We start from the raw sequence: 17,986 nt of genomic DNA, 5'->3' as shown, positions 1-17,986 counted from the left end.
CTTCAGAGCGACGATGGCCGCGATCGCCAGATTGAATAATTGGATGACGATCCGCCGATTTGCCCTAAGTGAATCCGACTCTTTGATGCGTGGTCACGTCATACGTTTTTCCGCATCTTTCCGTCGCTTTTTGACGACCGTTGGATTACGAGGAAGCGCTCACGCGGCCAGACGCAGTTTGCACGCGGCTACGCTATCATACGGTTGTATCGGAATATCCTCCTCCCTAGGGTAAACCGTCTCTTCTTGAAGAGGGTATCAAGGTCAACCGATATCGCTGCGACGTGGTAATATCCGAGTCGGTTCGTCAAGAACCGCAGTCGCGCGCCGCAGATCGTCCTCTACGTCCCTCAGGCGCCTGTCACGAGGATAACATCGTAAGCATTCGAGACTGATTCAAACAATAAGCTTTCTTATAGAGAATCAATAAACTTGTGAGATCAACAGTTTAAAACTTTATTAACATTATTACAGATTTACTTGTCAGTGAAAAATGTGATAGCTATCTCTTTTTTTTTTTAATTAAAATTAAAGTTAACTGAAATTCTTAAATTAATTTGAAACTTTGAGATTAATTTTCTCGAATTTCTAAAACAAATATATTCATATTTAGCTATTGTTGCTTTTAATTGATTCATTCTCTAGTTATTCTCAATTTATTTCAAATATATATCAATGCTATTATAGTTTAATCTAATTTATATTCTGAACAATATATATATATATATATATATATATATATATATATATATATATATATAAGATTAACTTTATCGAAATCTTCAACTTCAAGTTAGATTATTGTTCCATTATGTATGCGTGTAAAATTTTTAATTGATTCCATATCAAATTTACTTTAAAATACAATACCCGTATTTGTTGTTAATAAAAATATATTTTAATAACTTTTCATTAAATATCAATTATGACTCCAGGTTATTCCGTAATTTACCATGATGTGGACAACGTTGATCACAGGACTCATTTTACTATCGGCGATACCGCCCGGTCTTCCACGAAGCGTCTACGATGTTGAAGTATAATATCGACAAATTAAAAACTATCGTATAATCACAATAATACAATCGCCAAAATATTAAAAAATTTATCATTCTATCATAGGGCCGATCGAAGCGCAGTATCGACCTAAACGATGTCTACTACTCGAAAATGCGTCAATACAGATTACCAAACGAAGTTACAGCGACCAGTTATCACTTGGATATGAAAATACCCTTCACCGAGAAAAATGAATTCAACGGTCAAATCAAGATCAACCTCACCTGGTCAGATACTAGTGATAGAATAACTCTAAACGTTCATCAAAATCTTGATATTTCGTTGGTCAGCATCAGGATGATCCAACTACCGCCCGATGAAGCGTAAGCGAGTAAAACACTTAATAAAACTGAAACCTTTACTTTTTTTTTTACTAAATCAATCTTTCACAGTATAAATATATTAATAAATATTATATAATAAAATATTATATATAAATATAATTTTTACTAGCTGTAAATCATTATAATCAAAATCATTTATCATCTTATAAGTTTCAAAATTATAATAAAATCTTTATCGTCTTGTCGTTTGCGATAAAGGGAGAAGGGTGCACCGATGGATGTTTACATCGCAAGGACAGAACGACAAAAAACGAAATCCTGGTACATCATTCATTTAGAGCAAATGCTGAAGAATGGAAGTGCATGCGAAGTGGCCATCACATACTCTGGAAATCTCACGACAAATGAGACTATTGGCCTCTACAAAAGCGCATATATGGATACCACGGGCCAAAAACAGTAAGCATATCGCACACAATGCCTATATTATATTTTAAAGCAAGACTTTATAATTAACCATTTTCAATAAATAATGATTTGCTATAAATTCTTCTCTAAGAAACAGTATATATTTTAGTACAGATTTTTTTTAATTTTACAAAAGTTTAAAAAAATTTTGAGATGCTTTGTGTGATACTAAGAGATTTATTAAAATTTTGATGTAAAAAAAAAAGTTATTATAGAATTGAGAAAGAATAATGGCACACAAAATAGTAATAAAATTTATCGTTCTTTTTTTATTTCAGCCCCTTCGTCGCCACTTACTTACAATTAGATAATGCGCAGAAGATGTTTCCCTGCATGAATGAACCGCCCTACAAAGCGACTTTCAAATTAAAAGTGTCGTATCCCAAAGGTTTCAAGGCGCGTACAAATACACCATCGATGTACGTACAATAAAAACGTTAAAATTAAATATTGGGAATATTATATTAATCGATTATTTCTAGATATCTAATGATGTTTATCGGATTCTGATAAATTATTAATTTTAAGTTTTACATTAAGTCACACGTACCATGCATTTTAATATGTCTTTTTTTCTCTAAAGCTCCCAACGCACGATCGACAAATACATCGAGGAAGAATTTAAAGAAACACCAAGAATGTCGACAAACCAATTGGCTCTTATAATATCAGACTTGGAAACCATTTTCCCTAGAGAAGAAGTAAACGAGATGGACGGACAGAGATTGCAAGTGCAGGTTTGGGGCCGCAAGGAATTCCTGGAGTCGCTGACCAAGGTTCCCGACAAAGTCGTTAAGATCGTTAATTATTTGCAAAATTATTTTAACAGCTCTCTCGGTTTACCCAAATTGGATTTGATGGCGATTCCCATGTATAGTGCTTCTAAAGCTTCTGACTATTGGGGTCTCATGTTCTTCAAGTAAGTGAGAATCTCTCACATTTCTGACAAGCATGTATAAAATAAATATTTACCTTCAGGGAAAGTGAACTCAGCAGTCCTCTAGTGTGGACCACTGCCTACGAACTTCTCTATCAATGGATAGGTCAATCCGTCACTCCGTATCGTCGGAATGATGCACCGGTTAACAAAGCTCTTAATTCGTATTTAGCATCTATGGCGACAATTGATGTGAGTTTGTGTTATTTATTTCTCTTCCATTTTATTTTTGATCCTGACAGAATCTGTTATAATTAAAAATATTAAAGAAATATTTAAACATTACTAGAAAAATGTTGTTATATTATATAAATAAGATAGAATGTTAGCGAATAATTGCATTAAATTTATCATTTATTTTTTATAATGAAATTTTGATTATTAGAGAATTTCCAAAAATAAAATATATTTTAAACACACTTGACAGCTCCATCCGGATGAAATGGAAGGAAAATGGCCAATGACAGTGTTGTATTCCCTGTATTATGAATTTGCACAGACGGCACCTTTCTCTAGAGTAGCCGGGATTAGACACGAAGCAACATGGACTAAAGGTAATCACGATAAATAGCTGTAATTTAGAATTTTTATATAACATACTAAATAGCCAATAAAATACATTATAATTAATATTACTTATAAAAGATTAATACTCAAAGAAATCTTTTAAATGTTGCATAAACAGCGTAAAAGAAAAGTATAATAATTTCAAATAATTTCAAGCGTACCGTTATTCAATAATGGTTCAAGTATAATTAAAAATTTGAACGTTCATAATTTATAAGTCTTTGATATTAATTATTCATTCTTTCGGATTTTGCAGCCGAGTTGGTTTTCCGAATGTTTAATTACACCTTTGGTCACGAACTGTTCCAGAAGAGCGTGAGAAATTTCTTCCATCAACAGTCGAAAGAGTAGTAATTGCCTTCGTTAATTAGTCGGGAAGCAGATTCTTTAACTCTCTTTAACTTTTTTTACATACTTTTTTTTACGATTATTAGAAAGGCGAGTCATTAATATACTTGCATGCACATTCAGGAATAAAGTAAATTTTTACGTAAATAAAATTTGTAAATTGCAGTAAAAATTGCCACAAACAATTAGAATTTAAATAACAACTATCTATATACGCACTGCTTCTCGGCTTTATCGATAATTATAATAATCGCAGACTTTACATATCGCAAAATCGCATTTTTGTGTTAAGGAACCGTCGAACCTTCTTCGCTAACGACATCTTCACTTACCTGAACGACTTGGCGAATGAAACGAATAGTTTGCCGCCAGGTCTGACCATCAACGGCATCGCCGCATCATGGATCAACCGGGACCGAGTGCCGTTGGTCACGGTCATTCGTGATTACGAAACTAGAAAAATTAATCTCAGTCAGGTAAGTTAGACAAAAGCGTTATTTTCCGCAAGGACATGCGACGTGCGAGAGAAGGCGAATATGATTTTCTCATGGATAAAATGACGGAGATGACCACGTGTGCGCTATTTACTTACGATTAAGGTATTTCTTGACAGCGGAAGTTACGTGTACGTACTTTGGTAGCGCAAATTAGCAAATACAAACGCGCAAAATTAACTAAAAAATAATAACGTTAATTTTAAAATACATATTACGCTAAATGCTCCTACTTAAGAAATTAAGTGAAAGTGACATGTCAGACACGCGCATACACACACACATACCTTTTATAATATATATATATATATATATATATATATATATATATATATATATATATATATATATATATTACATTCTCTCACGTAAGAAATTTAAAATGTATAAAGACTATACTAGAAATAAAAAAAAACATATATATACTGCAGTTATTAAATCAATTAATAAACGCGTAATTTTTCCTAAAACAAACATATTGTTCTTCGCGTACAAAGAAACACAACCATTGATTTATTCATTAAGAATTATTTATAGTACGCTTCATTTGATTCTATTAACAAATACTTCTAATCTCCAAAATAGCATACATTACAGCCATATAGTTTTAAAGAAAAAAATAGTAAAATCAAAGATGATCTGTTTAGTGCACGCACGTGTTACGCAATACTTGCACGTCTCTCGCTCTTATGGAAATAAGATGATTACAAGAAATTTTGCGTATAATTTATATGCACGAGTTTCATTCAATGAAATATATAATACTAGGTTTTCATTATCTTGTGGATACTAGAATCTTTAAATCTAACAATTTAAATATTCTTGATATATTGCACATTTCTAAATTTCTATCTTATCTCTAATAAACTTTTTTTTATCTTAATAGTCATTTACATAAATAATGTATATAATATATAAACAAAAATATAACAATACGTGAAACTCTCTAAATTTAAATTTTTTATGAAATAAAATATAATTGATTGACGTTTTCAGAAAGTCTATCTGAGAGACATACCGCCACAATCGACAGCGAAAGTATCGTATCAATGGGACATCCCGATTGTGATGCAGGCTCAGGATAATCTAAATTTCCAGAATACTAACCCGACCGTGTGGTTGAGAAAGGAGACGGAACCAAAGAACTTAACTATCACGGATATCACTAGCAAAGATAATTTTATCATTGTTAATCCTGAAGAGATAGGTAGGCAAATTTATTTTCAGAAAAAAATTTATTTTTAATAAATCAATTTTCAGTTCTTAATTTTTCATAAACATTTTTTTTTTATTCTAATTTTATGTGATTATGTGAAACTAGTCAATTTCTGTAGGCGTTTTAGCAAAATGTGCTATTAAATCTTTGCAATTATTATTCAAATATCAGAATTTAATATAAAGATTGCTACACATTTGAAAGAAATTAATTACAGATTAAATCTAATACTCGCGAATACCGCATATACTACGTAAGAATGTGTACAAAATGATCTTGCAGGAATGTTTCCGGTAAATTATGATTCCTGCAATTGGAAGATGTTGTCGCAATATCTGCAAGGACCAAATCGCGAGAGAATACCTCCGTTAACGAGAGCGAAACTGCTGCACGATGCATGGAACTTGGCGTATGCCGGCGAATTGTGCTTTGGCATTGCCATGAACATGACTCTCTTCCTAAAACAGGAAAAGAGCCACGTGGTTTGGGAACCGGTATTCACGATGATTCATCATGTCGGTCGGCGGATCGAAGGATTAGATGTATATTTCAAATTCGAGGCACGTAAGCTTTAACCGAGTAAAACACCCGATGGGTTTAATCTATATTAAATTCTATTAAATAGCAATATCAAATAGACCTAATTAAAATCAAATATTAGCATTAAATAACAAAATTTGTGATAGACATAATTAATATTAAATATTGGCAGTTTGATTTGTCGTCAATATTAAATATCGATTACCCGGTCCAATTAAATGTCATATATTTTATATATTAACGTTTATGGGTTCAAGGATGGGCTCAAATGTTCTGGCCAGACTTTGAGATTTTATAATAAATTTATTAAATATTAATTATCAAATATACGTAAAAAGTAAATTATTAATGTTGACTATTTTTTTCGCGTTTTTATTTACTCTTTCTTTTCTTTTGTCATCTTGATTTAAAATTATCCATTAAATCCATTATCCGTAAAATATGTAATGTTTTCAAAATAAATAAATTAAATTTTTTTATTTTATTAAGTAAATAATTAAATAAAATATACTTAACCAGGCTTACATCCGAAGCTTGCTGAAACCTCTCTATTTAGAACTTGGTGAGAATCCGCTACCTGACGAGCCCTCTTGGAAAACTCACATGCGTGGTCTTATGAAGAATTTCCTTTGCCGGACTGGATATGAACCTTGTATTAAAGAAGCAAGAGATCAGTTCAAGAAATGGTTGATCGATGAAGAACCGGACAAAGGGAATCCGTTAGTATATCATATAACATGAACTTAATTAATTTATTGAAAAAATTTATTGCGTGTACTAAACGGCTTTAATTTATTTAATACTTTTATTTTTGATAACTAGAATCAAACGTTTTGTATTAAATTTTGTCATTAGATGTATAACAACATTTGTGCGAGAGTTATATATTTTACAGGGTCGCAAATAAATTTCTGTGCCCGGTGTTTAAATGGGGCACTAACGAAGAATGGGAGTTCGGACTGCAACGCGTCATAAATTTCCCGAAGACCAGCTTAGCGAGAAAACAGAATGAGCGCACCTACTTGCTGAAGACTCTTGCCGGGTGTCCAAAGGATGCGAATAAGATCGAAAGGTCGGTATACGAATTACACGTACCATTTTGACTCTCGTTTCTCCCTTTATTTCTCACAATAGCGTGAAAGATAATTAAATGCAATTTTCGAATATCCTATTCCTCCTTTGTTCTGTCGTTTCCGACAAACTTAAATTATTTAAAGATAAAGCGTTTTATAATTACAAAATTTGATTCTCTAAATGAAAAATTAAAAAGGCAGCTTGAAGATGTAATATTTTTCAAGAAAGAAAGAACGGTAGTTTTATCACATCTCGCGTAAATGAATAAATATATTATAATAATAAATAAAAAAATATCACTTTGTTTCCATATCTACTGTGATATCGATGCCGATCGATCCCATCTCAGGCTGCTTCAAGTGGCCGTGCTGGATCAGAACGAGAACTTCACGGACGCGGACGTCCAACTGATCTTCAGTATGTTGACCGGCAGCGCGACCGGTTACAAGACCCTATTTAACTTCCTACAGGAGCACTGGTATACCGTGAAGGATCGATTCCAGAACAAGACCTATCTCTGGGACGGCATAGTCAACTCCGCCACGTCTTCGTTCAACACGCATGAGGGCTACGACATGGTGAGCCAGCTCTATATAAACCATCAGAATGAATTCGAATCGGCGGACGCCATCATCAGGAAGGCGCTCAGGATCATTAAGCAGGAGTCTATTAAGTGGAACGAGGAAAACGTGCCGGTGATCGATGCTTGGCTCAAGGAGAATCTCTCCAAGGAAGACTTGGAGGCGATCGCGGCTGCGACGTCTATCTCCACGACCACCGTACCGACAACGACAGATTAAACAGCTGGATGCGATGAAACCTGCGAAGCATGGATGAATGAATGAACTTGAAAATTCGGAATTTTGATATTAATAATCCGTGTAATCTACATCTTTTCAACTGTTCTGAAACTTGTTTCTTACTCCTTTTTTTTAAACGTAATAATTATAACGGTACCTTTTTAGTTTGCTTGATAAATAGATAATAGCATATCGCAATAACTTTGTTCTCTTATATTTAATGTTTATTCGAATTGATGGTGAGTTATGCAACTCAAACATGATATGGAAATTGTGTTTCTGAGCGAGAAGGACTGACACGGTGGCGTAATTAAAACGCGGCGAGCGTTAACATCAGAGATTTCCCTATAGATATATAGTAAATTAGAAATATCAAAATTTTGAAAATAATATTGTATTACATTTTATAAATATTAAATTTTTATTTTTGTAAAACTAAAGAAATTCGATATCGTGTGATGTATTTATTTCATCGACACAGATGATCAAAGTGTTTTTCTCAGGTAAAAAAATGATAGGAAAACATCACTCGCATAAAAGTAATTTAGTTAGGATTTAATGTGTGTAAAATTATTTCGATAAATAAAACAATTCATATAATATAACGTTAGATCTTTTTAACATATATATATATATATATATATATATATATATATATATATATATATATATATATAATACATATTGTATTAGTTATTAATTTATTGAATGTATAAATGATTACCTTATATATATTAGAAGGCTATAATCGCGTTCCTGTGTACGTATTCCAGAAGAGAGAGAAATCAAGGTACAACACAAAATTCATATTTCGTTTACACAATTATGCAGCAGAAGAGAAAATTTGGTTTTGAAACAAAAGGCGACCTCTCGTGAGTTGACGAAAAACAGCATGGAATGCATTGACATTGTCTTCAAAAATTATTGATATTTCATTACTGAATTACCAACAGTCAAGATCGAGGAGTCACCGTTCGCATTATCGACGGTTGGCGCATGCGCGCTCCAAATTCCGCGCAAGCGCGAACTTGGCCGTCTACGTTCTCATTATTCTGCGCTTTCTTGGCAGACGCGATCATCGGGGTACAAGTCAAATCGCGAAGCCAATGTCGTATAAGGCCGGCGGTTTTGCTGACCAACGATCTCGCCGGCGTTTCATGAGCCTTGACAGGATACGTGCGAATACGCGACATTACTGCCGGCGATTAACGACGAGCGACCGTATGCGTCCGCATCAACGACGTTACAACAACGAACGCGTCCCATCTCTACGATCTATGCCTGATCGCGGGAAGGACGCTGCTGCTGCTGCTTCCCGATCGCAGATGCGCACGTCGACGACGATCACGTCGCTACCGGTGAGTACGAGACATTCGCGAGATCGGAATCGCGACCGACAAATTTAATTCTAACGGCTACAGAGAGAGAGAAAGGTACTTTTTATGCCGATAATTCGTATACTTCCTATTGTCAAATATAAACGAGCGCACTGTCGTGTCTGGCGAAAATCTGGAATCTCGCATCGAAATTACGATTATCTTTATTATTAGAATATTTCTTATTATTTTTGCTTAAAAGTGTTATATCCTCGATTCAATCAAAAAATTCGTGAATATAATTTGAGATAGAATAAACTAAGAAAAAAAAGTTTTGATAATTTACAATTAACACAAATTTAACAAATATCTTCAAAATTAAAGTATTTTGAATTTCAAAAACTCCAAGTAATTTATAAAAAAAATATCCTAATTTTTTTATATATATTATTTTAATATTCGTTAATATTTGAATTCATCAAAACCAGAGTTTGCCACTTATTCCAGTCTTTCTCATACACAAGATGTCTACCTCTATATCAAAGTTAATTTTAGGCATATATATTGTTTAGTAAATTTAGTATTCATTTTTCTTTTCTCATATATATAATGATATATTATTAATAGTTTTTAAAGTACTTTTTAAAATACAGCTTTTCTATTTGACAGATAAAATCATTGAAATTTAATATATATATATATATATATATATATATATATATATATATATATATATATATATTCATCTTTGTACAATATAAATGTTATATATTTCATTTATAGTAGCCATGGTTGAGATACCAAAGGATTGTGTTCTGCAGTGGGCTGGTCACGCGGGATATATTACAGAGAGATTCAGCGGTTTATTGGCACGTCAGGCTCTAGTCGATGTCACATTGATCTGCGATGAACAAAAGCTACGTGTTCACAAGCTGGTTTTAGCTTCGAATAGTATATACTTTGAGGTATGTATGCACAAATATATGAAAACATAAAATACATAAAAAGTATTGTAATAAAAAGTACATTTTAAAAGTATTCTTTAACATTTTGTTAATCTATTTTGATTTAATAACATATGTCATATATATGTTCTAAAAACCTATTTTATGTTGATTCAATTATTTGTGTGTTCAAGTGTTACTATTTGCTGTCCTAGTTAGTAATAATGCATATTTTTTTATATTTGTCAAATATAAATAATGTTTTACTGTACATCAGCATTCATACGTTCTAAATATTTTATATTTTAAATTAGATAAAATTGTATAAAAACGGGATATTTCCCTTAATATCTCTCTAGATTAAAGATTGGAATTATAGACTTTGTGATTTATATTTGCTTGATAATTGCAAATGTGTGTGTGTATGTGTGTGTGGTTACAAATGATGTATTTTAACCTGCTTTTATCATTTTCCCATCATTAAATATATTATCACATTTAAGAATCACCAAAGTATCTTCTATCATTAAATAAAAATATTTACAAGATAAAGAGATATAATGTTAATAAAAATATAGCTATATAACAGCTATATAATTGTAAAGACAGTTTGAGAGGAAATTTTTTTTATATATTTGACAAACACAATGACAATAATTTATTTACTGACACTCATTACAGAAAATTATTTTATATTAAGTTTATTAGAAAATATATTATTGATTAATGCTTCGATTTGCATCTCTTTTCCTTACAGATCTACTGATGACTGAGCAGTATTATTAAAATTTTATTAAATAAACTTTTTAAATAAACTTTAAGAATGTCCTATCTTCTTTTCAAATTATTTAATATTATTTATCTAAATTTATTTATTAATAAAAAGAGGACACTTTATTTGCTCAATGAAGCAAGGTAATGGTTAGTTTGAAATTATTTCTTTATACTTATATTCTTTCAAAATAATAAATAATGAAAGATTTTTTTAGACTTATTTAAAAATATTTCTTTCTTATTTCTTATCTTGAAAAAATACAAATAAAATTTTTTTATTTATATCAATGTAAAAAAATTATATTTATATAATATTTAAGTTAATTATTTAAATTTATTTAAATATGTGTGTGTGTATATATATATATATATATATATATATATATATATATATATATATATATATACATTACACAATTGTACATTATGTGCTACTTAAGAAGTTTTTAATAATTTCAAGCTCAAAAACTCTCATTAATCCGTTTTTTACTGAACGTGTAAACATTTTTTTTATCGTTCTTTCTATATTTATAAAATAAGATTCTAAATCTTTTTGTTCGGTATAATATAAACCAATAGAAAAAAATTATTTTTTATTTTTACCTCAGAATTATGGGAGATATAGTGTACTTATAGCAGAAAAATTTTGCAGGGATAATATAAAAAATATATAAACTAAAGAAAGCCTTGTATATCGGAATTTCAGTAGTTCTTAACATTTGAAGAAACCAAGTTTGCGGGGCATACTTTTCATGCGACTTTCGAAGAACAATCCTTAGAAAGGTATTAAATAACTAATTCATATGATTTAAGGGTAGTAAAGTGTATACATTCAGGTGTTTTTACTTTGTCTTTTGAAAAAGTGCAGTTATTATTTTCATATTAATATTACAAGGTAGATAGACAACATCTTGCTTGCATGATATCATTATCTTTCTGAATGCAACTTAATAAGTCATTGTTACACAAAATATAATATTCAACGATTTCAATAATTTGCATTTTAAGCATAATAAAAGCAAATATTGAAATATCTAAAAATATATAAAGATATTTTTCTATCTTCTATACATTCTTCAACTGTGTCAATTCTCACATTTCAACATTCTTTAAAATGTTGTATTCTGTTTCATGCTATAGGAAATATTGCAACAAGACTTGGGGCAAGAACCAATTATACTTTTGCATGACTTGGACTTTGAAATTTTGAAGGCCATGGTCGAATTCATGTATTGTGGAGAAACTACAATATCTCATCAGCATTTGTCATCTTTGCATACTGCAGCACAAATTTTTAAGGTAATGGTGTTATATATCTAATAATAATGCATATAATATTATTTCATATTATATAAAACTAATTTATACTTTCTATTTTTTTCCAGGTTAAAAAATTGGTATCTGTGATTGATACTATTGTTGATTCAAAAAAGATTTTGAACGGTTTTGGAAATTGTCTAATGCAACAGAGAGAAGATTGTAGTTTAAAAGTTGCAAATGGTTTGCTTATGGAAAATGATTACGTCTGTGTTAAATGTGATAAACTAATAAATATGGATAAGAATATCTGTACTGGTAATAATAATAACGACGTAAGCTCAACCAAGAATCAATCCTTTGAGAACGACATGACTGAGATCACTGAGCATGATGTAGACCACACTTTATACGAAGAATCAGATGTGATCAATGCCAGTAAAGAAGATGTGGATACTTCATTCTTAACCTCTGATGTAGATATAAGTATGCATAGCGATACTATTAACACTGTATCTATGCAATTAAGTAAGGTAAACGAAGTACAAACAAGGTGCACGAGCAGCAGCAATAGAGACGAAACGTACTGTAATAGTCACGATTTAAAACCTATCTTATATGAGCAATGCTGTGATTTTTCCTGTGTAAACGAACGTGATCAAACTTCTATTTCTACATTATCGCAATCTTGCCTTCCACAAATCGAAAATGATGTGGAACACTGTTCCGGGAGTAGCACAGATGTTCCTAGCATAGTAGGGAAGTGCGTCAAGGTTTATACACCCAAGCGACGCAAGTCCATTGACGAGGTCCGCAATAAGCTTGTATATACGCAATGCAATTTAGTGCCAACCCCACCGCATTCTACAGATTCCATAGATTTACTAGATGAGCCGTCCGCTAACGATTTACCAGTTACTCTATTAACATCTTTAGATATGGAGAGTGCCGAATATATCTTGAGCTTAAGCACAGAGAGTATACAATCGATAGTAGGTGGTACTATAAGCGATCAACATACAGTGATCGGATCTAAAGAAATAAATGCGGAGGAAGATGTCGATAAGCGATTGAATAATCTAATGAGTGATACAAATTATAGAAAGCCAGTTCTAAGACGGAGCACACGACTGAATCAACAAGAGAGCGATGAAACTATGAACAATGACTTCTCGTTGAGAACCTTTGCGGGAACAGAAAAATTGTTTAAAAAAGGGAATTCTCCTAATAGAACGGAATCATGTGCGAAAACGAAACGCAAAGGGAAGGAAGATCGTAAAGTGCCAGATCACAACACGATTGCAAGCTCAGTACAATCTCACAAGAAGAACAGCAGGAAAAGTAATTCGAAGTTGATAGTGAAAAAAAATAACAAGCCTGTATGTACAATGGCCAGTAGTAAGGAGAAAGAAGAATCGAGATCGAAGGAAGAAGGAAAATCGAAGACTAATAACAAATTTAAAGCCGATACAGAGAAATTAACGACGTCGGATCAACACTCCATTGTTTCGTCTATAAAATCCAATACATGCGAATGCATAAATCGCGCCTTATGGGGCGATATGTCCGACATGTTAGACTGTTGGGAAAGCGAAATAGATTTGCATGCGTATCCATCCAATACCGAGATTCCCTTTGCCGTTGGCTTGCTACCTCTGCGAACCGCCCTGGAGAAAATGCAAGCGATGCCGGATTATCAACCGCGCAAAACACGTTCATCAGTTGCTCCGTTAAAGCAAGATGCAGCTAATAGCCAGAAGCGAAAAAACTGCGCACCTTTGGAAGCTATAGTACCATCGAAAAAACAAAATGGCAATAACAATAACGAGAGCCCAAACACTGTATATCACATAGAGATACGAACAGCATCGTCGCAGTGCGTAAAAAATCGTAGACGTTTCCTTCCGGATTCGATCACAAGTCTGCCGGCGACTAACGTGACGAATGGTAAGTAGTAATAGTAATAAATGTAAGTAGTAGGTGTGATTTGGGTTAAAAATTTATTCATAATAAAATATGTCAGAATTTAAATACGTCATATTTTGTGTATGATGTTAAACATTCTCAAAAATAAGGCAGCAGAGAAATTGAGATAAATCTATCGAGTTTATTATTTTAAGTTTAATTGTGAGTGCGAGAACTTAAGATTGATAATATTTATTTCCCTCGCCATATTTAGAGTCCATTATAGAATCCACTTGTAACATTTTAATATCATATATATCGCAATTTGTACAATAAGAGAAATAATCTCATATATAAATCAACAAATGTAAATAGAAATATTTTTACGTACGTTTATGCACAAATAAATTTTCTATCGCGATTTATGCGATCGACTATGTATATTATAATTGTAAAAGAATTGTATTTCATAAGTTGTTTATATATTGTATGTACGTAATTTCATATTTTTGATAATCTTAATTTAATTATAATTAAATTTTAAGTAATTATTTGCAATTGCATAGAATAATAGAAGCGATAATATTCTTGTTATACTTTTCACAAAGTTTAAAATAAATACTGTCCTCTTTTCTTTCTTCTACATTCATAATAGTTTCAAAAATGAATTGTATATGATTGTTTTATCTTAATTTAGTATATATTTAGTATATCATTTTTAACCAAATTTAGCATATTTCTCATATTTTGAAAACTATCACATCGATGAAAAAATAACGATAATTTGCTTTTATAAATTTTTGTTCTTTAGTTACACATTTTTTTGAGTTTTATACTAAAAACAATTTTCTAAGAACTTTCTCTCTTATATAATATAATCTTTAACTCTCTAACAGCAATAAGATTTCGAGAAAACCTTGTGAGTTATCTCTTAGCAAATAATTTAACATGAATTTAACATAGTGGATAGAAAGTAATTTATATAGCAGAATATTGTAGCAATAATCATTTATTGTTTTAGTATATCGATAGTATTTCATTTTTGTTCTTTTCTTTTGAAAGGCATCTTTTAACTTAAAATAAACAATATATAGGCAACTAACTCAATATAAGGAGAATGTGCTATATACATTGGAACAAAGCTATATGTGTTTAAAAAGCTGAATTGTAAAATTGCGCATTTTTAATGTTAAATGTACTTGGAAAAGAAATTTATCTGATGTAATTTAGAATCGTACATCTATTTCTCGACTTTTGTACACTTAGCTACAGTATTCTTAGAATTAAGCAGTCACTGCTCAATGTAAAGGGATTGTTTTATCGTAATAACAATCAAGTATTGAAAATATAACATGAATATGTGTATATACATACATACATACATACATACATACATACATACATACATACATACATACATACATACATACATACATACATACATACATACATACATACATACATACATATATATATATATATATATATATATGTATGTATGTATATATTTTTTACACAATAAATGTTTTTGATGGAATTTGCAATTTTCGTGGCGTTATCATTGATGTATCTGAAAAATACTTAATTATTTGTTTACAATATAAAAGCTTCAATATTAAATATATCCCCCCGCACATTATACTTTTTAGTCTAATGTTATATAATCTTATGCTTCTAAATGTAGGTGAAATTGAAAGGAAAACATATGCATAGCGATGTATGCAACTACGCGATATACACATGGTCTTGACACTGCGCAGGAAGATAGAGATTAAAGAAAGAAACATAGCAGTGTTTCTATTTATAGCTGCGTAATTTCATTGGCCGCACGAATACGACGAATCTATACGCAACTAGCCAGCAATCTTTATTAGTATGTACATGTATTTGCTTGTTTCATAAGTCAACCAGAAGAATGATTAGACTCGATATCTCTTTCACGCGCACATGTATGTATATGAAGGAAGTTGATTTCATAAATGAACACAAATATTACATACGAACTCTGACCCACGTACATGATCCATATTTATCTCAAAACGTGGCTAGTAAATTATTAATGCTTTGTGTATATTACTATAAAGAATATAATTTTTCCTCACGAAATGAAATATCAAAAAACAAAAGTATGAAAAATTATCTCAATCTTACACGTATATATAATATTTATATAATATAACGTATTTGTGTAGAATATAAATGTAAAATTTACACAAAAATTTTCTCTATAGCATACAATTATATCAAATTAATCAACAGAGATTGTTAAATCACGGCAGGTTTGACTAATTTAAATGAATTTTTTATCATGTCAGAGAGAAAAAGAAAGATTGCACGTGATTTTAATTTTTTTCCTCACGCCTAAGCACATTGTACGGTAAGTTCCTCTCGTTTCGGTATATAAATAACAGCTTCTAGAACTAGTAAACTATTCAAGCTCGTAATATCACGTAATAATCGAGCTCGTTAACCGGGATTTTGGTCAACAACATCTTGTTATGCAAAACTGATTCAGATCTGACTGGATAAATTGTTACATTTTATAAAGAACATTTTTCATAAAAACAAACATTTTTCTATAAAAAATATGTCGATTAGAATTGATAGAGAAATTTAATTTGAAATTATGTATATAAATTTCATCATAAACAATTCGCGCATCCTATAGTTGTTACAATGGAAAATGCGACGTGTTGTAATTTTGTCAAAAATTATAATCCTGTTTCGCAATCTCTAGTTTGTTCAGTCGCCGATAAACAATTACTTTGTTGAGAGATTCAAGTATTACACGTTGAACCTTAGGGCCAATTTTATCAATGTCACAAGCTCGTCATAATTAATTGAACTGTCTATCACTTTCAGTATTACAATCAGCCTGTTACGTAGATATTACTACGACCTAGAAATGGAAAATCACATTTAGCCAGTAGCGAGAAAAAGAAAGAGAGTTATCAGTTGGATCGGTTCTTTCAATGTCAAACCGAGAATACGGGCCAACGCGTTCACCACAGATTAGCATCGAGGAGGAGGACGAGGTTGACGCAGCCACGGTGCAATCAATGAGCGTATATTGATCTCAACCTTTCGCGGAATCTAACACCTGCAGAGAGGCGGATCACCCTATGCGCGTAAGAGGAGAGACGCGATGATCATCTTGCGTTGGAATCTTGCCGGACGCTCTCTTCGAACGTGCGCGCGATACAATGCTTCGAGATCCAAGTGAAATATTCTGTCCCCCTCCTTTTCTAGATTTAACAAAGTGATAAAGTTTCGACAGATGTGTGTGCATGCATTTGTACAAATTTTTATTTTAATGTTGAAATACAAATCTTTAATGTTTATTTCGCGCGCGTTGGATAAGTTTTACATTCAGAAACAACGCGCAATGTAAGATAAGATCGTGCTCGATATCGATAAAAATTTGAGAACGCGAGTTTTATTCATTTATCTCTTCGAACTAATAATAGCATTCGAGATATTTAGTTTTCTATATAAAGTCAATGTTATGTAACATATATTTATACAATTTGGCAATACGTTGTTGATTTTCTATATAAATACCAAATAAAAAAAAAATTAACGACACAAGAAACAGTTTATAACGCAGTGCTCGCAATAACATACATGTATTAGAGAAACCATATAATTAGACTGAATGACAAATAATTAATTTATATATATAATGAAAGTATAATTTTTTACACCAATACAATATTTTTACAAAATCAAAAGATTTCTTATCTTTCTACTTTCATTTAATCTTTTTATTTATATTGATAAAAGCGATTTGCGTTCATACCTACTTGCCAAAAAAAAAAAAAAACATTTTCTGTGCCAAATTATAATCTCTAACTATTGATGCAATATCTGATGCAATTGTGCTTGACATTTCTTGTAACGAAAGTGGCACGAAAAATTTTGTTGTTTTCCGAAAATATAATTGGATTGATCATTTATTCACTTTGGAATTCTGTCGATTCGACATTCCATCTGTTATCAATAT

At 31.4% G+C, this 17,986-nt stretch overlaps 2 protein-coding genes across 17 annotated transcripts; both read left to right on the top strand.

Moving 5' to 3' along the window:
• Positions 1-148: 148 nt before the first annotated feature.
• Positions 149-8,392, top strand: LOC126857920 (aminopeptidase N). The gene is made up of 15 exons (XM_050607817.1): positions 149-377; positions 936-1,037; positions 1,123-1,382; positions 1,602-1,802; positions 2,090-2,230; positions 2,395-2,730; positions 2,790-2,940; positions 3,176-3,302; positions 3,572-3,662; positions 3,956-4,139; positions 5,154-5,364; positions 5,656-5,933; positions 6,433-6,632; positions 6,809-6,985; positions 7,337-8,392. The coding sequence occupies exons 2-15, from the start codon at positions 954-956 to the stop codon at positions 7,785-7,787; spliced, it is 2,892 nt and encodes a 963-aa protein (XP_050463774.1). The 5' UTR covers positions 149-377; positions 936-953; the 3' UTR covers positions 7,788-8,392.
• Positions 8,393-8,823: 431 nt separating this feature from the next.
• LOC126857925 (uncharacterized) lies at positions 8,824-17,714 on the top strand. Of its 16 annotated transcripts, none has more exons than XR_007688566.1 (7): positions 8,824-9,145; positions 9,887-10,068; positions 11,962-12,120; positions 12,207-14,025; positions 15,668-15,856; positions 16,299-16,360; positions 16,846-17,714. XR_007688566.1 is itself a non-coding variant. In XM_050607833.1 (6 exons), exons 4-6 carry the CDS (start codon positions 12,037-12,039, stop codon positions 15,694-15,696), a joined length of 1,932 nt encoding a protein of 643 aa, XP_050463790.1. In that variant the 5' UTR covers positions 9,930-10,068; positions 10,805-10,962; positions 11,528-11,604; positions 11,962-12,036; the 3' UTR covers positions 15,697-17,714. The 16 variants fall into 16 exon arrangements, 8 of the variants coding, with proteins under 8 accessions (XP_050463784.1, XP_050463785.1, XP_050463786.1 ...); XR_007688565.1 differs by having other exon boundaries at positions 15,668-15,932; XR_007688564.1 differs by lacking the exon at positions 16,299-16,360.
• The last annotated feature ends 272 nt before the right edge of the window (positions 17,715-17,986 follow it).

This window comes from Cataglyphis hispanica, chromosome 23 (assembly GCF_021464435.1).
Source record: "Cataglyphis hispanica isolate Lineage 1 chromosome 23, ULB_Chis1_1.0, whole genome shotgun sequence".
In the NCBI taxonomy this organism is placed as follows: domain Eukaryota; kingdom Metazoa; phylum Arthropoda; class Insecta; order Hymenoptera; family Formicidae; genus Cataglyphis; species Cataglyphis hispanica.
Note: the sequence above shows the minus strand (reverse complement) of the source record. Positions and strands in the feature narration are given on the sequence as shown.